This window comes from Vicia villosa, unplaced genomic scaffold (genome assembly GCF_029867415.1).
Source record: "Vicia villosa cultivar HV-30 ecotype Madison, WI unplaced genomic scaffold, Vvil1.0 ctg.001801F_1_1, whole genome shotgun sequence".
Classification (NCBI taxonomy): Eukaryota; Viridiplantae; Streptophyta; class Magnoliopsida; order Fabales; family Fabaceae; genus Vicia; species Vicia villosa.
This window is the reverse complement of record NW_026705734.1, coordinates 257,131-275,681: the sequence shown is the minus strand read 5'-3', so window position 1 is coordinate 275,681 and position 18,551 is coordinate 257,131. Positions and strand designations below refer to the sequence as shown.

At 34.0% G+C, this 18,551-nt stretch overlaps 2 protein-coding genes across 5 annotated transcripts; both read left to right on the top strand.

Annotated features, from left to right (window-relative positions):
* Window positions 1-1,892: 1,892 nt before the first annotated feature.
* Window positions 1,893-7,763, top strand: LOC131636662 (uncharacterized). 2 transcript variants are annotated; one of them, XM_058907275.1, is made up of 11 exons: window positions 1,893-2,203; window positions 3,188-3,385; window positions 3,499-3,583; window positions 3,845-3,920; window positions 4,143-4,322; window positions 4,609-4,711; window positions 4,834-4,940; window positions 5,047-5,136; window positions 5,219-5,299; window positions 5,676-6,467; window positions 6,782-7,763. In XM_058907275.1, exons 1-11 carry the CDS (start codon window positions 1,936-1,938, stop codon window positions 6,872-6,874), a joined length of 2,073 nt encoding a protein of 690 aa, XP_058763258.1. In that variant the 5' UTR covers window positions 1,893-1,935; the 3' UTR covers window positions 6,875-7,763. The 2 variants fall into 2 exon arrangements, with proteins under 2 accessions (XP_058763258.1, XP_058763257.1); XM_058907274.1 differs by having other exon boundaries at window positions 4,831-4,940.
* A 3,943-nt stretch (window positions 7,764-11,706) lies between these two features.
* On the top strand, window positions 11,707-17,743 carry LOC131636660 (protein tesmin/TSO1-like CXC 5). Of its 3 annotated transcripts, none has more exons than XM_058907271.1 (8): window positions 11,707-12,339; window positions 13,855-13,962; window positions 14,479-14,683; window positions 15,461-15,811; window positions 16,073-16,179; window positions 16,258-16,352; window positions 16,598-17,017; window positions 17,101-17,743. In XM_058907271.1, exons 1-8 carry the CDS (start codon window positions 12,077-12,079, stop codon window positions 17,328-17,330), a joined length of 1,779 nt encoding a protein of 592 aa, XP_058763254.1. In that variant the 5' UTR covers window positions 11,707-12,076; the 3' UTR covers window positions 17,331-17,743. The 3 variants fall into 3 exon arrangements, with proteins under 3 accessions (XP_058763254.1, XP_058763252.1, XP_058763253.1); XM_058907269.1 differs by having other exon boundaries at window positions 11,708-12,339; window positions 14,479-14,656; window positions 17,101-17,741; XM_058907270.1 differs by having other exon boundaries at window positions 12,205-12,339; window positions 13,863-13,962; window positions 14,479-14,656; window positions 17,101-17,741.
* The last annotated feature ends 808 nt before the right edge of the window (window positions 17,744-18,551 follow it).

Sequence of the window (18,551 nt, the reverse complement as noted above, 5' to 3'; positions counted from 1 at the left end):
AGTAACATCCCTGACTTTCTTCTTTGACTTAGTATATGGTGGACAACTTTCTTTTTTGACTTAAGCATGTGGTGGACAATTTTCTGCAACAAAAAAAAAATCATAGTAGGAGACATCATAAATCTTTTTGTGTATCTATCAAAGCACAATACTAACCTTGAAAGACTTGGTATAATATGTTGACATTCCTTTACTTATAAGCAACTATTAAAGTAAAGATAGATACTAAATCAAATTATTATTACTTAATCTTATGGATGAAATGGATGAGATAATTTATCTAGAGAAACAAGAGCAAATCTATAGAAACAAGTAAGGGTGTTTGCGGTGTGGTTTGGGCGGTTTTGACGTAAAATATCATCCGAACCGCAAGAAGAAATAGTGTGCGGTTCGGTTTGGTTCGGTTGACTTTTAGAAATAAAATCGAACCAAACCAAACCAATGCGGTTTGGATTGGTTCGATTGGTTCGGGTTTTTTTTTACAAAAATTTATTGAGCCATACATACACATATTGATGACAACATAACTTTGTATTTAGTCATTTACGCGTTTTCAAATAACAACAAAATTCATCATATTTGGATAAAATAGTAGCATAAAATAATATCAAAAATATTATAACGAAACAGAAAAAAAGAGGAGATGAAATATTAGAGAAGATGAAAAAGAGAGAGCAAAAGAGATGCGATTAGATAAGAAGATGAATATTAAAAACGTAATTGAAAGAGAGAACGGTAGAATAAAAATAAGAAGAAGAAAAATAAAGAACTTAAGAGATGAAAGACTATAAAAGAATATGTGATATGTATTTAGAAAGGAAGATGAGAAGAAAGTGCAATACGCTAGGAGAGATTTGAGAAAACTTAAACTGAAACCTTAAGTGCGAGGAAGAGAAAATCATTTGCAATCGTAAGGTTAGGGCATAAAAGGTTTGAGTTTGGGTTGGATATAAGTTAATCGAAGTTTGAGAGGTTGTAACATAATGCGGTTGGTTCGGTTTGGTTCGGTTTGTTAAATACAAATCGCAAACCAAACCGAACCACGCGGTTTGTTAAAAAATGACCCAAACACATCCGAACCAAATGCGATATTTTACAGTTTCGATTTAATTTGATTCGATTTTGCGGTTTTTTTATTGGGTCGGTTTGGTTTTGAACACTCCTAAAAACAAACATTAGAAAATCTTTTGTCTATCTATTAAAGCATAATATTAACCTTGAAAGCTTTTATAAAACTTGTTGACATTCATTTACTTAACCTTTTATAAAACATGTTGACATTCATTTACTTATAAGTAAAAGCTTTTACTATAAAACATGATGACATTCATTTACTTATAAGTAATTGTTAGAGTAAAGATAACTACTAAAGCAAATAATTATCATGTAATCTTATGAATACAATGGATGAGAAAGTTACTATTTACATTTTCTAAAATATTTTTGGAAACTTTTTTTCCTATAAATGGTAGATAATAAGCATCATTAAAAAAATGAAATTCACAAATTTAAATCCGCATCTATGTATCTAAGTTTAATGTCTCTGCATCTTTCAATTGTGATAAACTAATGGAACAATAATCAAGATCTTTAGTTAAGTATTGTCACATGAGAAAAGGGGTGATGCTGTAAAATAGTTTTACACTGTCAACCAATCACAACCATGTATCCAATTCCATCACACTTTTATCTTTAAAAATTTTTAATGACATGGTAAATTGTTTGTTTTCTATTGGATGACAGTGTAAAACTGTTTTACACTGTCAGTGCATATCCATTAAACCCTTGTCACATTTTTAAATAAAAAAAATATGACATTTTCATTGGAAATAACAATAAAATATTCACTTATTTGAATTACTTGACAAAAAAAAAAAAACATAAAACTAAATTAAAGTTGAGTGAAGTGGTTTGTGTTTGAGACCGAACGAGGTTATGGCGCGAGGCTTGATCCTGTCATCACCAACACTACTCACTGCAAATTCTCTATTTACATCTTTCTCCAAAACCCCTTCAAAAAGTTTCAAACTTTCACCCTTTTCTTACCTTCTCCACCATCGCCATTATCCCAAATCTCCCTCAATTTCATCATCATGTGTTTGTTCTTCCTCTTCCCAACAATGCTCAATCGACATCTCCAATTACAGACAAGCATTCTCCAACCGAATGGACATGGCTGGAATCAAACCCCATCACAGAATTGGTTTGCTTCTCTTCTCTTACTCTTCTTACTTCACACTCACCACAGAAAGTTTCAATTTTTTTGCTATTTGTGCAATTTGGTGTGTGCCCTTTTTTTAGAATTCAAGCTATTAAGTCCTTTTTGATGGTAATGATTTTATAGAATTATTACTCTACCAGAAATAAAGGAGAAAAGATATGTTTTTCCCACTTAACTAGCCTGTTTGAATAAAAAAGCTTAATTAAGTGCTTATAGCATAAGCAATTATCATATAAGTGATTATGTATAAGCTATTTATGTAACAAAAATTAAATAGAGTCAAACAGTATTCATATATATAAGTTATGGACGGTTTCTGTAAGCTCTCTCAAATAGTCTCACAGGCCGCAAATGTTTATGCCAATAGATAAGCTCAAATAAGCACTTCAACACAAATAGTAGTTTTGGCATATTTTAATAAGCATTATATCAACAAGCTTTAGATACACATATAAAAATATTTGATGGCATATGTATAGGTTGTTCTTGGCTTGTTTGGATAAATAACTTAATTAAGTGTTTATATCACAAACATTTATTATGTAAGATGTTTCTTTAGCTTGTTGCATAAGATATTTCTATAACAAAAGATGAAATAAAGTCAAACTGATTCCTTATAAGCTTTAAGCTGTTTTTAGCAGCTATCATGGAGAGCTTATAGAAATAAGCTGAAAACAACTTATGGGCATGTCATAAACTGTTTTTACAAGCTCTCTCAAATAGTCTCGTAAGTGTTTATGCTAATGGAAAAACTAAAAATCCAATCCAAAGCTTTATAGACAACACTTATTGAATAAATAGTTTATGAATAAGGGTTGGATTAGATTTCTAAGAATGACATATTGAATAAGTGCTTAATTTGTTCATTGTCCATTTGCCACTGATGCAAATAACCTTTTTTTTTTTTTTTTTTCCTTTGCATTGTTTTTTAACTTTTTGATGTTATGGTGCTTCTTTTCCTTTTAGCTTTGGGTGTCTCTGGTGGCCCTGACAGTATAGCACTCTGTGTGTTAACTGCTGGATGGAAAACTGCTGGTGTTAATTCTGTTGGCACTGACCATAGTGGTTTCATTGACGGTCTGTTGGCGATAATTGTTGATCACGGACTACGTGTGGAGAGTAAAGACGAGGCTAACGTTGTTCGTAAACGTGTTTCTGAAATGGGTTGGTCTAAATTTGACTGCTTTGTCCTTGATTGTGGTGTAGTATGGAAATGTGATTTGAGTTCTTGAACTTATTCGAACTATGAACTTTGTTGACATAAGCACTCCATACAGGAATCAGATGTGAGATTGTCAACTGTGATTGGCCAAGTGGCAAGCCAAAACAGGGTCAATTGCAAGAAGCTGCTCGTGAAATGAGGTTATTGCATCTACGCATTGTGTTAATAAAATATTAGGCCTCGTTTACATTCTGAAAATATTTCAAGTTTTTTTTTTGAACATGCTAGATCTGTTTTTGAAATTGTAAAAGTAAATGGTGAAGAAAATATTAGATCTATATTCTCTAATGTTTAGTTGAAGTGAAAATGAAAATATGAAAGTAAACGCGCTCTTAGATGTATGTGCTAAGAGCTTCTATAAAAGTGTGCTAATTGCGGATTTTGATTTCTTTGAGCTTTAGGTACCAAGTCTTTCATGATGTTTGTGCCAAACAACATATTGGAGTGTTGCTTATTGCACATCATGCTGATGACCAGGTTTAATTCGCAATAAGTTATGTTCAAATTATATTTTTTATTCCTCCATATTAGTTTTGATGAGTTGCATATGTTATGTGGAGGAGTTTTTGGAATAGTTTGGGCCCTAAAGTAGGAAATGACCAAATATTGCATTTTTATTTTCTTGTCAGTTGATTGCAAAATTGAAAGCTTGTTCAAGATGTTAGTTAGACATGTAATGATTACTGAGAAATGATGCAGGCCGAGTTATTTATTTTAAGGCTTTCTCGAAATAGTGGTGTGCTTGGACTTGCAGGCACACCTTTCACCTCCCAGATTTTCCCTATGCAAACACATTCATACGGTGAAGTTCCGGCAAATTATCAAGGTATCCTTCTTGTGCGTCCGCTTCTGGATTTTTCAAAGGAAGATATGTACAAGGTTGGTACTAGATATTTATTTATTTTAGTGTTGTCAAATAGCAACTATAGTGTATAGCATAATTTGAACAAATCATAATTATTCCGCGATACACTATTTAGTATATAGTATTGTCGAATAGCAGCTATAGCGGTACTATAGCACTGTAACATAGCAGAACTTGAACAAACTTCTATGTTCTGAAATCCACAATTGATCACTGATTTATTTATGCATTGTTCATTTTCCCTCTTCTCCCATTGGATTATTAACTTGATAATTTAATCGTCTTTCTTTATCTTCGCAGGTATGTCAAGGTGGTACTAAAGAGTGGGTAGAAGACCCAACAAATCAAAGCATGTTGTTCACCCGCAATAGAATACGAATGGCACTGAATCATATGTCATCTTGTAAGTTGTGATGACGAGTAGTATTATGATTCCGTTAATAGTATTTTAAATAATCGTTTAGTTCTTCTAGCCAACATTCTTTTCCGAGTTGTTCAAATGACAGTTTCTTACATTTTCAGTAGCATTCAAGCATGAACTCCAAAGAGTGATTTCTGCATGTCGAAAAACACGTGCATATGTCGATCAAGTTTGCCAAAGCTTGATACATCAAGCTGTGGTTATCAATGGTGTGAGTATCACTCAACTACTTATTCTATTCATTGCCAATTTTTATATCATTCTATTCTATGGAATTCACTCTCGTCCTAATTCTGGTATTGTGATTAAATTTGCAGCATGGATACGCCGCTATTGATTTACAGATTCTTTGTCCTTCAAAAATTGAGGACATATGCTTGATGAAGTTTCTTTCCTTGGTCTTGCAGGTACTTCTGATGTTGCATATGAATATTCGTATTTGCATATTCTTCTAATCATAATAATGTTCAAACTTCTATTTTTTTTCAGTTTATATCACAAAGACAGAGGCAAATAAGAGGTAGTGCTTTGAAATTGCTAATGGACTACATACGTGCTTTTCCGTGCAAGGTAAATCTCCTTACGTGACATTGCTTTGGTCCTAACAACATCATTCATCTTTATCAAACATTGTCTTAGCTGCATATACGTCGGAAAACTATATAGCACCGCCACCTAGGATTAAAGCCGGGTGTTTGACACGCGTCAACTTTCGACACCGATACATGATTATATTTAATAACTTCCATTTTCTAAAATTATTATCCGTGTCAGTATCGTGTCCGGTGCCCATGACTCTACGAATGTTTTCATTGTCTAGAAGAGAATCAAGAGATTATCTCAGAATATGCTGATTCTTTAACCTTTCTTTTTTGCTGACACATCAGCGTTTTAACAATGATTTTAAATTTTTTTCCTATTCTTTTTTTCCTCGATAATGCTGTAGAACTCGATCACCGCCGCTGGTTGTTACCTTTGTCCGGATCCTGGTTCTAGAGGGTCCAGAGTCCTGGTTTGCTGTTCTTTTGACTTTGCTTTGCCCTTAAAGATGGAATTTTTCGAGACGCACGCTTTCAGACAACAAGAGTTTTGTGTTATCAATGAGTTGGGGAAGATTATAGAGGATGGAAAATCATGTGCAAATCACTTGGTTCTAGATTCATCAGATATCCACTTTTTGGATGCGAATCATGAATCAGTTCTGGATGAAGCTAAAAGGCTAAACATAACCAGTGAATCAACCTACAGTAGCATCCGAGTACTGCAGAAACAGGAAACCGATCGCTTCAGGTCTAAAGTTGGAGCCGTTTTTGAATCTGCATCAAAGCGCGAAGATGAAGTTGTGACCACTTTTGGCAAATCACTTCAACCGGGGAAGTCCTGTTACTTCATGGATCGATTCATTCTAACGTGGAAGTTGAACAATAAACTGGATACCGACATGGTTTCTGGTTTAGTTGATTATGATCAAGCTCTTGAAGTGCGGCACATGATTGAATCCGATTGGCTGTATCTTGCCGAGTTATCCAAGTATTCTCTATCGGAAAACTTCACAGAATATGAGGTTATGTCAGCTAATGGAAACACAACGACGAAGGAGAAAACAGCTCCTCCATATTTGCACTATGCCAGTTTATCAGCAAAAAAGGCTCTAGTTTTGTTAAAATCTATCCCAGTTGCTGCAAGGAAAAGCTTGCCTGTTCTGATTAATCAAGACGGAAAATTAATAAGCATTCCAGTGAGTTAACCTCTTATGTATAAGTTAATTTATTATAGATTATCTACTAACACAAACACTTGCAAAACTGTTTGAAAGAGCTTATCAAAACAGTTTATGATATGTCCATAAATTATTTTCAACTTATTTTCATAAGCTCTTCAGAATAACTTATAAAAATAGCTTATAGTTTATATAAATTTTATTTTACTTTATTTTATCTTTTGTTATAAAAACAACTTATGAATAAACACTTGTATGATGACCACTTATGCTATAAGCGCTTAATTAAGGTGTTTATCTGACCAAGTGACTATACTTTCTTCATTTTTCAGAGTGTCAATTTCAGGCAATGCCCTTGTTTGATGGTGCATGTGGAATTTAAGCCAAAAATTCCACTTGGGGGAGGTCACAGGTCATTCATATAAAAAAACTAGAGACAGAATACTAAATATCATGATTGCGAGGATATTTTTGTGGTTTGAAGTGCGAGAAATTATTGAAACCATCTTTGGCACCACACATTTCAAGTTAACCGAAAAGGGAATGTCGAAATGGAAGAAAGTTCTAGCCACGGCCACCAGTGACCACAAATTGCGCGTAACACCCGAGCTTATTGATTTCCATGCTTTGATGGCGACTACTGACAGATCCTTTTAGGCAAGCTGGTAAAAGGGGAGATGGAGATTTCTGAAGTGATCATCATGGAAGATGCTTAACAAATTCTGCAAGGAATTTAAATTGGTTTTTGTTCGATGTTCTTCATATATTTAAGCTCTTGTACATTAAATTTCATACAAATAGAAGTGGATTCTCAGGTTGTGGCAAATCTCTTCAACCACCAAGAAGGTTATCTACTTCTAATCTTATTATGGAGTCAATAACTTCTTATGGCATCAAAATGATGAGTTGCTCAAGTTGATTAGTTTTTTTCCCTATATTTTTTCAAATTCCATTATTTGTTCATCTTATTGTGACAGAAATATAAAGTATAAACAAAAAATTGTGTTTACCAAACTTTGACTTTATAGTTATTCCTGATGTTTAGGTAGATTAGAATTGACAACATGGCTGGACGGGGTCATGTTTTACCGTCCCCAAACCCGAACCTACTAATATTTGTTGGATCACGATTTTAACAAGTTTGCCACCGAAGAAATTACCGGGTCGAGTCGCGGATCAGTACGCTTTCTTTAAGACGTTTCGCGGTACTGCCCAAATTATGCAAAGCAGCTCTTAATAACCACGACGCCTCCAGGATAAAACAGCCCAGTTCTATACTATACGATTACTACTTGCACCGTAGATAATCGGTCTAGAAATACACCCTCAGATGGTACTAAGACCATTCAATATGGTATACATACCATCTTAGTATCTCGTATAACAACCAGTCGTAGTAATTTCTCAAACCAAGAGAAATTTCAATAATTCTCTAAAGAGAATCCAAGAAAAAATCATACTTATAATTTCTCAACTCAAACGAGGAGAAATTAACATTATTCTCTAAGGAGAATTCAAGAAAGTACTCGGAAAATTCAACGAGTAGAAAGAAAGGGGGAGAAGTTGGCGCTTCGACAATTCGAAAGACGCGGAGTTATGAGAGTGAGGAAGGAAAAACTCAAAATAAGTTTTTGGTATATTTTGAAATGAAACAAGTGACTTCCTTATATAATGAAGTAAACTAGCCAAGATTTCTAATCTAAGCAATGTGGGACTAAGGAGTTTTTTCAATTAACATACAATGTGGGACTTTAACTTTTTCAATTCATCAATGTGGGACTTTAACTTTTTCAATTCATCTCCCTATATTGGAATATATTCATAATGTTCCAACAATCCCCCACTTGAATTTAAAAAAGTGTTTCAGAAGTAACGCCAAACGTTTCTAAGATTGTGCATAAGCAAAGGTGTCTACGACTTAAACCTTTGCGTAGCAAGTAGGATTCCGATTCAACAAGAGTGACACTATTGTCTTGAACTCTATCTCAGACATCAGACCCGCACACAACCTTTTCTTAAGGTGTATTCTTAATAGCCCGTGCTTTTAATGGCCCTGCACGTGTATCCCGGTTTAGTGAAGGCTCTAGGAATTCTGCCTCGAAACTCCATAGGAACCGACCTCAGTTCCACAATCACATAGGTGAGTCTATCAAGAATACTCCTGTAGCCTAGGTACTCCCTCATATAGAGTATTGATCTCATTAAGAGTTTCTATTATCTCATCCTCTTATTACTTCAGGATTCATGTTTATTTTATTTACTCTAGCATGATCGCCTCATATTACTCACAACTTGTTATCACCCATTGAACCTATTTCTTGGGATCTCCAGTCATTTAGGTCGGGTTACCATCATGAGCAACTCATTTCTGTATAGGCATTAGTCCCATCTTTTTGGATGTATTATGGGCTTTCTCTCTAGCTAATCCTTTCGTCAAAGGATCTGCTAAGTTTTCATTAGTGCGTACATGATCCACTCTTACAGCTCCTTTAGAGATACAATCTCTAAAGGCGTTCTGCTTTCTTCTTATTTAACGTCTTTTACCATTATAATAACGGTTCTCAATTTTTGCAATAGCCGCGGTACTATAACAGTGGATCAACACAACTGGCATTGGTTTTTCCCATAAGGGAATCTCAGCTAGCAAGCATCTTAACCAACTTGCTTCTTCACTAGAATTTGCTAATGCTATCATTTCAGACTCCATCGTGGACTGAGCCAGGATAGTCTGTTTCTTAAATTTCCAAGATACAACTCCTCCAACTATGTTGAATACATAGCCACTAGTAGCTTTGGAATCACCTGACAAGGTATTCCAATCTGCATCACTGTATCCTTCAAGTACAACAGGAAATTTCTGATAATGTAGGCCGAGATCTATGGTCCTTTTAAGGTACCTCATGACTCGCTCAATAGCTTGTCAGTGCTCGTTACTCGGTCTACTCGTAAATATGCATAACAATCTTACGACATACACAATGTCGGGTCTAATACAATCAGTGGCATATCTAAGGCTGCCAGTGATGCTCGCATACTCTGGTTGTCTTACACTTTCACAAGTGTTCTTAAACAATTTCACACTTGGATCATATGGTGTGCACACAGGTTTACAATCAAAGTATTTATATTTCTTTAAGATCTTCTCCACATAGTATGATTGATCTAAAGAAATTACTACGACTGGTTGTTATACGAGATACTAAGATGGTATGTATACCATATTGAATGGTCTTAGTACCATCTGAGGGTGTATTTCTAGACCGATTATCTACGGTGCAAGTAGTAATCGTATAGTATAGAACTGGGCTGTTTTATCCTGGAGGCGTCGTGGTTATTAAGAGCTGCTTTGCATAATTTGGGCAGTACCGCGAAACGTCTTAAAGAAAGCGTACTGATCCGCGACTCGACCCGGTAATTTCTTCGGTGGCAAACTTGTTAAAATCGTGATCCAACAATATTTTTTCAAACGGGTTCGGTTATTCTTGGCCCTCTTCATCCTTGTAGTGGAAACAATTTCTTAAAATAAAAATGGTCAACTTTTTCATACCCATAACCAGTTCCAAACCTAAAACCCGTCCATATTCCGGAAATTTTTCATATATATATATATATATATATATATATATATATATATATATATATATATATATATATATATATATATATATATATATATATATATATATATAAAATATTAATGTATTGATTATATAACTAATATTTAAGATTATCAAAATCAAATAACTCAAATTAACAAAACCAAAATTTAATTTTAGGATTTTTAATTATAATAATCTTTATATAATTGGAACATGTCCAGGTGAATTTTAGTGTTCCCAATATACCATCCTCATTTTCTAAAATTGGAGAAAGTTCAAATTTTGTCGAAAAGAGTTTTTGCGTGCTTTTCATTACGATACTCCTAAAGAAAAGTGGGACAATTTTCAACTTACCCAAAAAGGTATAACAGAGGCAAAAAATATTAGAATAAACACATTGATCTATGATTATGAAATATTTAGAATAACACACAAGGAAAACATTCAGGAAATGAAAAAATATTTTATTCACGTTATGAATTATATGAGAACTCTGGATAAAGTTTTTTAAAATGAGGATTTGGTTATCAAAGTCCTTAAATGCATATTACGCAGCTGACAACTTAAAGTCACACCGATTTACAAATTTAAAGACTTGTCTTCGTTATTATTTATTTTTCTACTAACTATCTGTTGAAAATAAAGTTTTTAAGAAAAATGAGGTTGAAAATCAAAAAAGGAATGTCAGCAAAAGACTTTCGCGAAAAAAATATATCTCAAAGTTGAATGCTATTATTCCTCGAGAGAAGTATGGTCTTATATTAAGCTTAAGTGTATTTCGACGTGCTTATGTTTCATCAAGTAACTCATCCTTTTTATATGAGCTATTTATTTTTGGATTCTATATGTTTTTTATTTTTTTCTCCATTTTTTTGATAATTACAAAGAATGATAAGTATACTGTCATGCGGAGTAGAGTATAGTCTCTTTATATGTGAGGGAGAGATAATCATTATGATCTTTCTTTCTATCTATTTTTTTTTTGTTTTACCACTTTTTTGAAAGACGTGTTGTCATCATCAAAAAGAGATTAAATGTGGATCTATGTGATGTGCATGTATGGTCGTCATTTGGTTTTAATAATGACAACTATCAATCGATTTAACAGATGACAACTCAAAAAGTCAAACATTATTTGAAGTTAATAAGTCAATATGTTTGTAAGACCTTAATACTTTGAGAGCAACACACGGGTTGAGATCCTCTCCATTTCTTAAAAGAAATGGAAGACTCCATTACTATAGTTTTGAATAAATAAAATTAAATAAATGTGAAATAAATGTCACATGTCATGAAAATACGTGCTATTTACACACAAAATTATAATAATGGAGAAAATGGAGAGAGAGAAAAATGGAGAAGATCCTGACCCGCAACACACTTAAGTAGACCTTAATACAAGAAAAGAAAGCCTAGGTTAGAACTAAACCAAATGGGCCTATTATCATATGAAACCAACCGGGTCATATGGATCCACCAAGTAGATATGTCAACAAAATAAACAAACAACTTTTCAATTTGGTAATAAAAATCATATTTTTAATTCAATCATCCAAACAACCTTTCCATCAATCATAACCGTCCATTCATCTCTCTAAATCCACAAACACCAAATCCAACCGTCCAATACTGAAAGCAAAAACTTGAAATTTCAAAACCAAGAGGGGGAGGAGGACTGTGTATTCTTTCTTCTTCTTCTTCTTCTTCTGCAGCCCTTTCTTTTTTCTCTCTCTCCGCAATTCACTTTCTCTCTCTAAAACTCCACTCTCTCAGTATCTCATTGTATCACCAATTTTGGATCCAAAATTTAATTTTTTTGAATTTTCAAAAAATTTAATTTTTTATTCGAAATTCAAATTTTCCCAGCTTCGAAATCCGTGTCCGAATTTGTTCACACTCTGAGCCTCATCGAAATTTAAATTTTTGAAAAAAAATTTGAGAGAAAAATCGTAATCGGTGTTCGTTTTGGGTTTCAATTTGAATTTGAATTTGAAATTCTGCGTTTCGATTGTGATTCTGTCGTTTAATATGGAGGAAGGTGAAGGAGGAGATTGTGGTCGGAAGAATGTTCCGTTGGTTTCGGAGTTTGTTGTGGCTGCTTCACCGGCGGCGGCTGCGACGGCGTGGTTGGATGCTCCGGCGAAGAAGCCAGCGAGACAGCTAGATTTCAATGTTGTGATGGAACAGTCGAAGCCACCTCAGCTGCAGACAACAACGACTGTGACGGTGCAGAAACCGGCGGGGAGTTTGCCTTTGCCGCCGATGGGACTTCACGCTTCTGTGAGGGTTGGGTGAGTTTGTTTGAAATGATTCACTGTTTTGAATTTTGATGAAAATTTGATCTTGTTTCAAATTTCATTTTTCAGTTGTTTGGTTGATTTCAATTTTCGATTTTTTTTTTTGTTCTTTGGAAAAGTGTAATTTTTTTCATTCTTGGGATGTTGCAATGTATTGTGTTCTTCATGTGGGATATAAGATGGCGGGAGTTTAAATATGCTTTAGTTTGATTAATATTATAGATTACTTAGCACCGACACCTCTGAAAAAACGTGTCCGTGTGAATGTGTGTGAGTGTCGGTGTCCGAAACTGACACCGACACTTTTTATTATATTTAACTGATTATAAGTAGGAACTTAAGAAATTAGAATGCATGTTTTAATTGCATACACATTTTATGAGCTTCTTAGCTGTAATATGACTAGTTTCCATTCATGTTTGGGTTATGATTAATAAGTGTTTAGAGTTTAGGAAACGAGATAATTAGCGGTAAGCGGTAACCGGAATCAAGTTAGTGATCTCAACTATTGACCTAGATCAGACGCGTGAGATTCCCGGTTTGCTAAAGTCACAATGTGAGCTTCCTAATCGCTATTCAACGACTCAGATTGATTGACTGCAGTGATCGGAAGGAATTCCGACTACAGGGAATCTGGGTCGTTGAGTTTACTCTTACATGTGTATATATGGTATAGAATAGCTGATATGTTGTCTGTACAATGGATACGACATATGATATGATTGGATACAACGTTACGTATAAGTCAAAATCGTTGTATTTAAAATTTCGGAAAAACAAATGAAAGCATCACAGCACTTTTCATAAGTAAAAGTCATCATTCGGGTCACTACGTAATTGAAGGAAAAAGTGGAGGAAAATATAGTTCATTTTTATTTTTAGATGGTGAAATAGAGGGAGATGTGAATTATAGAATTCTACTGAGGGAATGAAATGGAAAAGGCTTTTGTTATTTCATTTGTGATAGAAAAGTGCCTTTCAAGCTAAAAGGAGAATTATACATGCATTAGACTAGTGATATTATGATTATGATTCTTGAATGTTTGCAATAAAGGGTCAACAAGAGCATAGGATAAATTTTACATAGATAAGAAAGTATAAGATTACGATTAAATGTATTCAAGACAAATTTCTAGCGAGTGACGCCAATTGTTTAAAATATGGTAAGTTTATGCGTAATATTGTTTGGACATGCGAGAGAAAGATCAATAGAAGTTATAGATAGATGAAAGGTAGATCAAGAGAGTTACTGCTTCAAGTGAAGTAGGCATTTCCTTATGGTACATGATTTTGACGTTTTGAATCTGTTAGACATTGATAGCTATGAATGCCATATAAGATCTCTGTACCTGTCTTTATGTTTTTGACAAGCTTGAGCTGATGTATTTTTTTTTGTGAGTAAATTGCCACGAAGATATCCACTTTGACTGCGACATTTTGCAAATGTGTACATGTAAAAGCTCAAGCAACTGTTATTGGTCTTCTATTAACTAACCTTTAATTTTTCAGGAAACCAGAATCTCCCAAACCAAGATCAAGACCTAACTTTGAAATGAAAGAAGGTACTCCAAAGAAGCAAAAGCAGTGCAATTGTAAACACTCTAAATGCTTAAAGCTGTAAGAAAAACTCTCGATTTCTCTCTGCAAGTGTGTATGTTTCTTTTTTTTTGAACATAGGGTATAGAAAAATACTTGGGATGAGCTTGTGTAGGCAGCTGTGGCTCTCAGTTGCCTGCTTTGACACGACTACCCACTTTTTTTTGTTTGTGGGAAGGGGATTATCTTTCTGATTCAACAATATTGAACACTGATGAATTTGCAAGAAAAATAGAAATAGTTGGGAACATGAAATAAATGGCTCAGCTGACCAGGAAACAAAATTGGGGTAGACTTCATCAAAAAAATTATGTAGTGCACACAGGTAGTTTTAATGTATAGTCATTGGTTTCCCATGGCCATAGTTAGGCCCAATTTTATCTGAATTATCTTGAAAACTGTTTTTCCCTTGGTCAAAACTTACCATCTTCAATTGTTTAATCTCTCCTTTGGCAGAGGTCGTTTTTCGCTACAGCTTTCTGGCTGCCATAATTATACAATGCTACGTGAAGTTGACTTTCAAAATGTTTTGTGCAGATATTGTGAATGTTTTGCGTCGGGAATATACTGTGACGGATGCAACTGTGTAAATTGTTTCAACAATGTTGATAATGAAGCTGCTAGACGAGAGGCTGTTGAAGCTACTTTAGAGCGCAATCCAAATGCATTTAGGCCGAAAATTGCGAGCAGCCCTCAGGGAGCACGCGATAGCAGGGTAAGTAGGTTTAACTTTTTGTTGCAGGTGGTATTGTATAACACGATTTGTTCTGTGCTGATAATGCAAGACTTTGTTCTATTATCTCTGATATTTCTTCCTTTTCACTGGGGATGTAATGCAAAACTAAAGGAATTTTTGTGGATATGATATGAACTCCTTTTTTCCATGTGATTTTTTTCCAATAGTAGAAAGCTTCATATTCGATTAGGTGTGCCTCCATTCCATAATTGATAATTATGGAATTACACCTTCTGCTTCCGAGTTACAGCTGAAAAATAATTTTCTAGATAAATTTTTTGTTGATATCAAACATTCTTACTGTGTATTATTGGCTGCTATTGGTCCATTCCCTTCAATATATTGATTCTATTATTCTCAGGTCATACCTTCGATCGATTATTCTTTTTCTTAATGTCTCGAAATTATTTCCCTGTAATACAACAGTGTTAAAGTATAACTTGACGAAACTACTTCATTTTGATTTTTATTTACTTCTTTATGTTTGATTTTATTTAAAAAAAATTGGATAGGAAGACAATAGTGTTAAAATAGAACTAGAAATAAGTTGTAATGTTTTTTCACATGAAGTTGGACTTATCCTGGTTTAGTTTTTTTATATGCCTGTATCTTATTATTAAACTACCTTACAAATGCTTCTGTATATGGTCTAGTTAAATGACAAATTACAGATTTTAGACTTGGCAATGTCGCATTTATTAGAAAATTTATCAAACAAATTTTTTTTATCTATTGTATACTAAATTTTGTTTGTCGACTATTGCAATTTGAAAACAAATGTAGGTGGAGGCTGGAGAAGGTGTAATATTAGTAAAACATAACAAGGGTTGCCATTGTAAAAAATCTGGCTGCCTTAAGAAGTACTGTGAATGCTTCCAAGCCAACATTCTTTGTTCTGAGAACTGTAAATGCATGGACTGCAAGAACTTTGAGGGAAGTGAAGAGAGACAGGCTTTGTGTCATGGAGATCATAATAACAACACGTATATTCAGCAAGCGGCAAATGCTGCTATAACTGGAGCTATTGGTTCCTACGGCTATTCATCACCTCCAGTATCAAAGAAACGAAAAGGCCAGGAACTCTTCTTATGGCCTGCAAACAAGGATCCATCAATTGGCAAGCCGGGACAACAGGTAAAACTTGATCATTGCACAAGGCGTACTGATACAGGGGTTTATTTAAACATAGGTATTGGTTACCATTCAAATTTGTCGACATGGCAATTTTTAGTCACATAAGTCTGAAGCCAGCCTTTTAGCTTTAATACCATAATGATTTAAGTCATTCATATTTGCTAGCTACGTAATATGGTGAATGCTATCAAACTCATGAGCACCTTTTGTTACTCGACTTTAAGTACACTATCATAACAAAATGTTTTTAATGTTTGTCAGGTAAACCATGTCAAAAACTCAGCACCCTCATCATCATTATCACCCGTCTCAAGTGGTCGTGTTGCAAATGCAACATTAGGTCAGAGTCCATCAAAATTAAAGTACAGGTAATATTGGTTTTGGTTATATATACAAAATCAAGGTAAATTTAATTAACTTGGTTGCTTACTTGATTATTTTTAAAGGTCTCTTTTAGCAGACATTGTACAACCACACCACCTCAAAGAGCTATGTTCAGTTCTGGTGCTACTATCTGGACAAGCTGCAAAAACACTTGCAGGTACATTGACATTTTAACACCGCCAATCATCAATTGTGTAATTGCTCTTTAAAGGCCCGTCGTTTTTTCTTCCATTCTTTCTTTGTATGAGTAGCTGATATTAACCTTGAAAGTTTTTTCCTTTGTACTTGTCACTTTTCCATACTTTCCCTGCTTTTTTAAACATGCTCACTAGTTAAAATATCACATCAGGATGAGATACCTTTTTCACTACCATTGATTTTGTTTTGTTTTAATTTGATCAGACCAGAAAAATTTAGTGGAAAAGCGTACAGAAGATGAGACACAAACATGCCTTGCTTCTTCAACTCAAGAGCAACTACCAAGTCAAAAAGAAGTTGATATTGAGAAAGCTATGGAAGATGATTGTTCGAGTGCAAATCAAACAGATAAAATCAGTCCAGGTAATTCCTGTTCAGATGGTGCTGACGTCTCAAAAGGGAGACCAATGTCTCCCGGGACTTTAGCCTTGATGTGCGACGAGCAAGATACAATGTTCATGACAACCGCCTCTCCCATTGGGGCAACGACCCAAGCTTGCAACACATCTTCGCAATTTCCTAGTGGACAAGGAGTGACAGAGGTCTATGCTGAACAAGAAAGAGTTGTATTAACACAATTTAGAGATTTTCTCAATAGAGTTATCACTATGGGAGAAATAAATGGTAACATTTTTGTATATTCCTCATATTTTCGCATTACCCTGTTAAAAATCAAAACTTGCTTATTTTTTTATTCACTATTTCAGAGACAAAGTGTTCTTCATTGGCTAGAAGTGAATTAGAGGGTCAAAAGGATCCAATCAACAGTGGAATTGGAAACACCAGTACTGAGACAGTACATCAACAAGAAGCCACTAGCAATGGTGATGCCAAACCTGTAGTTCCACCTACGGCCACAACTTCAACACCTGTGGTCCCTGGTGATACTGCAGCTGAAAATGGTGAAACTAAGCTGAATATGGAAAAAGATGTATGAAAGGAATCTAACTTAGAAGAATTTGCAGAGTTACCCTTGAAAGAAGAATCTAACTTCTCTGTAATGTAATTAAAAAAACATTGCATTAGTCATTTTCTCCATTTCTCCTCTGTGAAGGTCTGTTAAGCATTCAGGCCTCACCATTAATCCATGGAGGATCAATTTTTTCTTCCATCAATTTTCTTATTCTACTTTGGCCATTCATAAATATATCTAATTTTATTTTTTTCCAGCTTCAACATTGCTTAATTGCGACACTTGTAAATTGCTGAGTTTTAATTTTATAAATTATAATTTTTAATATTGCTTTCAATCTCTCGTAGTTGTTATTTAGAATGTATTTCGGGTTTTCTAACTAAGGGTTTTATCCTTATTTCCTGTATCTTAAGCTTATTGTTCATTACTTCCTCCAACTTTGAATGAAAATTCAAAATTACATTCTTTAAAATGCATATCATGGTAACCATCTACATAGATTAGAAATGTTATCTTTAGCTATTAGATATGATAAAATTGATTTCTTATGCTACTGTTTTCATAGAAATTATTTTTATTCAAAACCAAAATAAGTACTGAATTTTTATAAAATTGGATTTTTATGCCACTGTTCTTATGCAATTTTATAGTTTGGTTTGGCCTGATGATCATTATAAGTTTGGGGATTGCTTCTCCCACATATGTACTGGAGAAGCACGAAGAGGAAATCCTAAAATGTTACGAATTTAGAAAAATACAAATCCTAAAATGTTTCTTACGAATTTAGAAATATATTTTTGGACGCATTCTATTCACATCAAATATATGCATAAATGAACCTCATTCTCATTTTATAAATAAAAATCCAGAAATATATTTTTGGATTAAATCAAAAAATATAAACTCTCTGTTTTTTTGGTAAGGATACTTTAAAGACAATGAAAGAATAGCACACAATTTTCGGAGAGAAATTTTCATGTAATAAACCTAGAGGAGATTAGTTGAGCTACAATGTATTAGAATTCATAATTTTGAGAGATTAGACTGAATTATAACATAAAAAATGCTTCAACCTAATTAATTAATACTTCTTTATTTTCAAGATTTTAATTATATATTTTTTGCTTGAATTGAAAATCCACTCTGGATTTAATTATTTTCCTTGGATCACTTTTCTACTAGTTCAGTTTAACTTAACCTCAGTTTTCACAAGAGAAAAAACTTTAGAATTGACACTCAACTGTT

Bases quoted from the DNA above. Each gene is read 5' to 3' on its own strand.
- LOC131636662 (XM_058907274.1), top strand. From the start codon at position 1,936: ATGGCGCGAGGCTTGATCCTGTCATCACCAACACTACTCACTGCAAAT. The intron at 3,584-3,844 runs GTTATTGCATCT...TTTGAGCTTTAG, and splicing joins GAAGCTGCTCGTGAAATGAG to GTACCAAGTCTTTCATGATG. The intron at 4,323-4,608 runs GTTGGTACTAGA...TTATCTTCGCAG, and splicing joins CAAAGGAAGATATGTACAAG to GTATGTCAAGGTGGTACTAA.
- LOC131636660 (XM_058907271.1), top strand. From the start codon at position 12,077: ATGGAGGAAGGTGAAGGAGGAGATTGTGGTCGGAAGAATGTTCCGTTG. The intron at 13,963-14,478 runs GTAAGAAAAACT...TGTTTTGTGCAG, and splicing joins CACTCTAAATGCTTAAAGCT to ATATTGTGAATGTTTTGCGT. The intron at 17,018-17,100 runs GTAACATTTTTG...TCACTATTTCAG, and splicing joins CACTATGGGAGAAATAAATG to AGACAAAGTGTTCTTCATTG.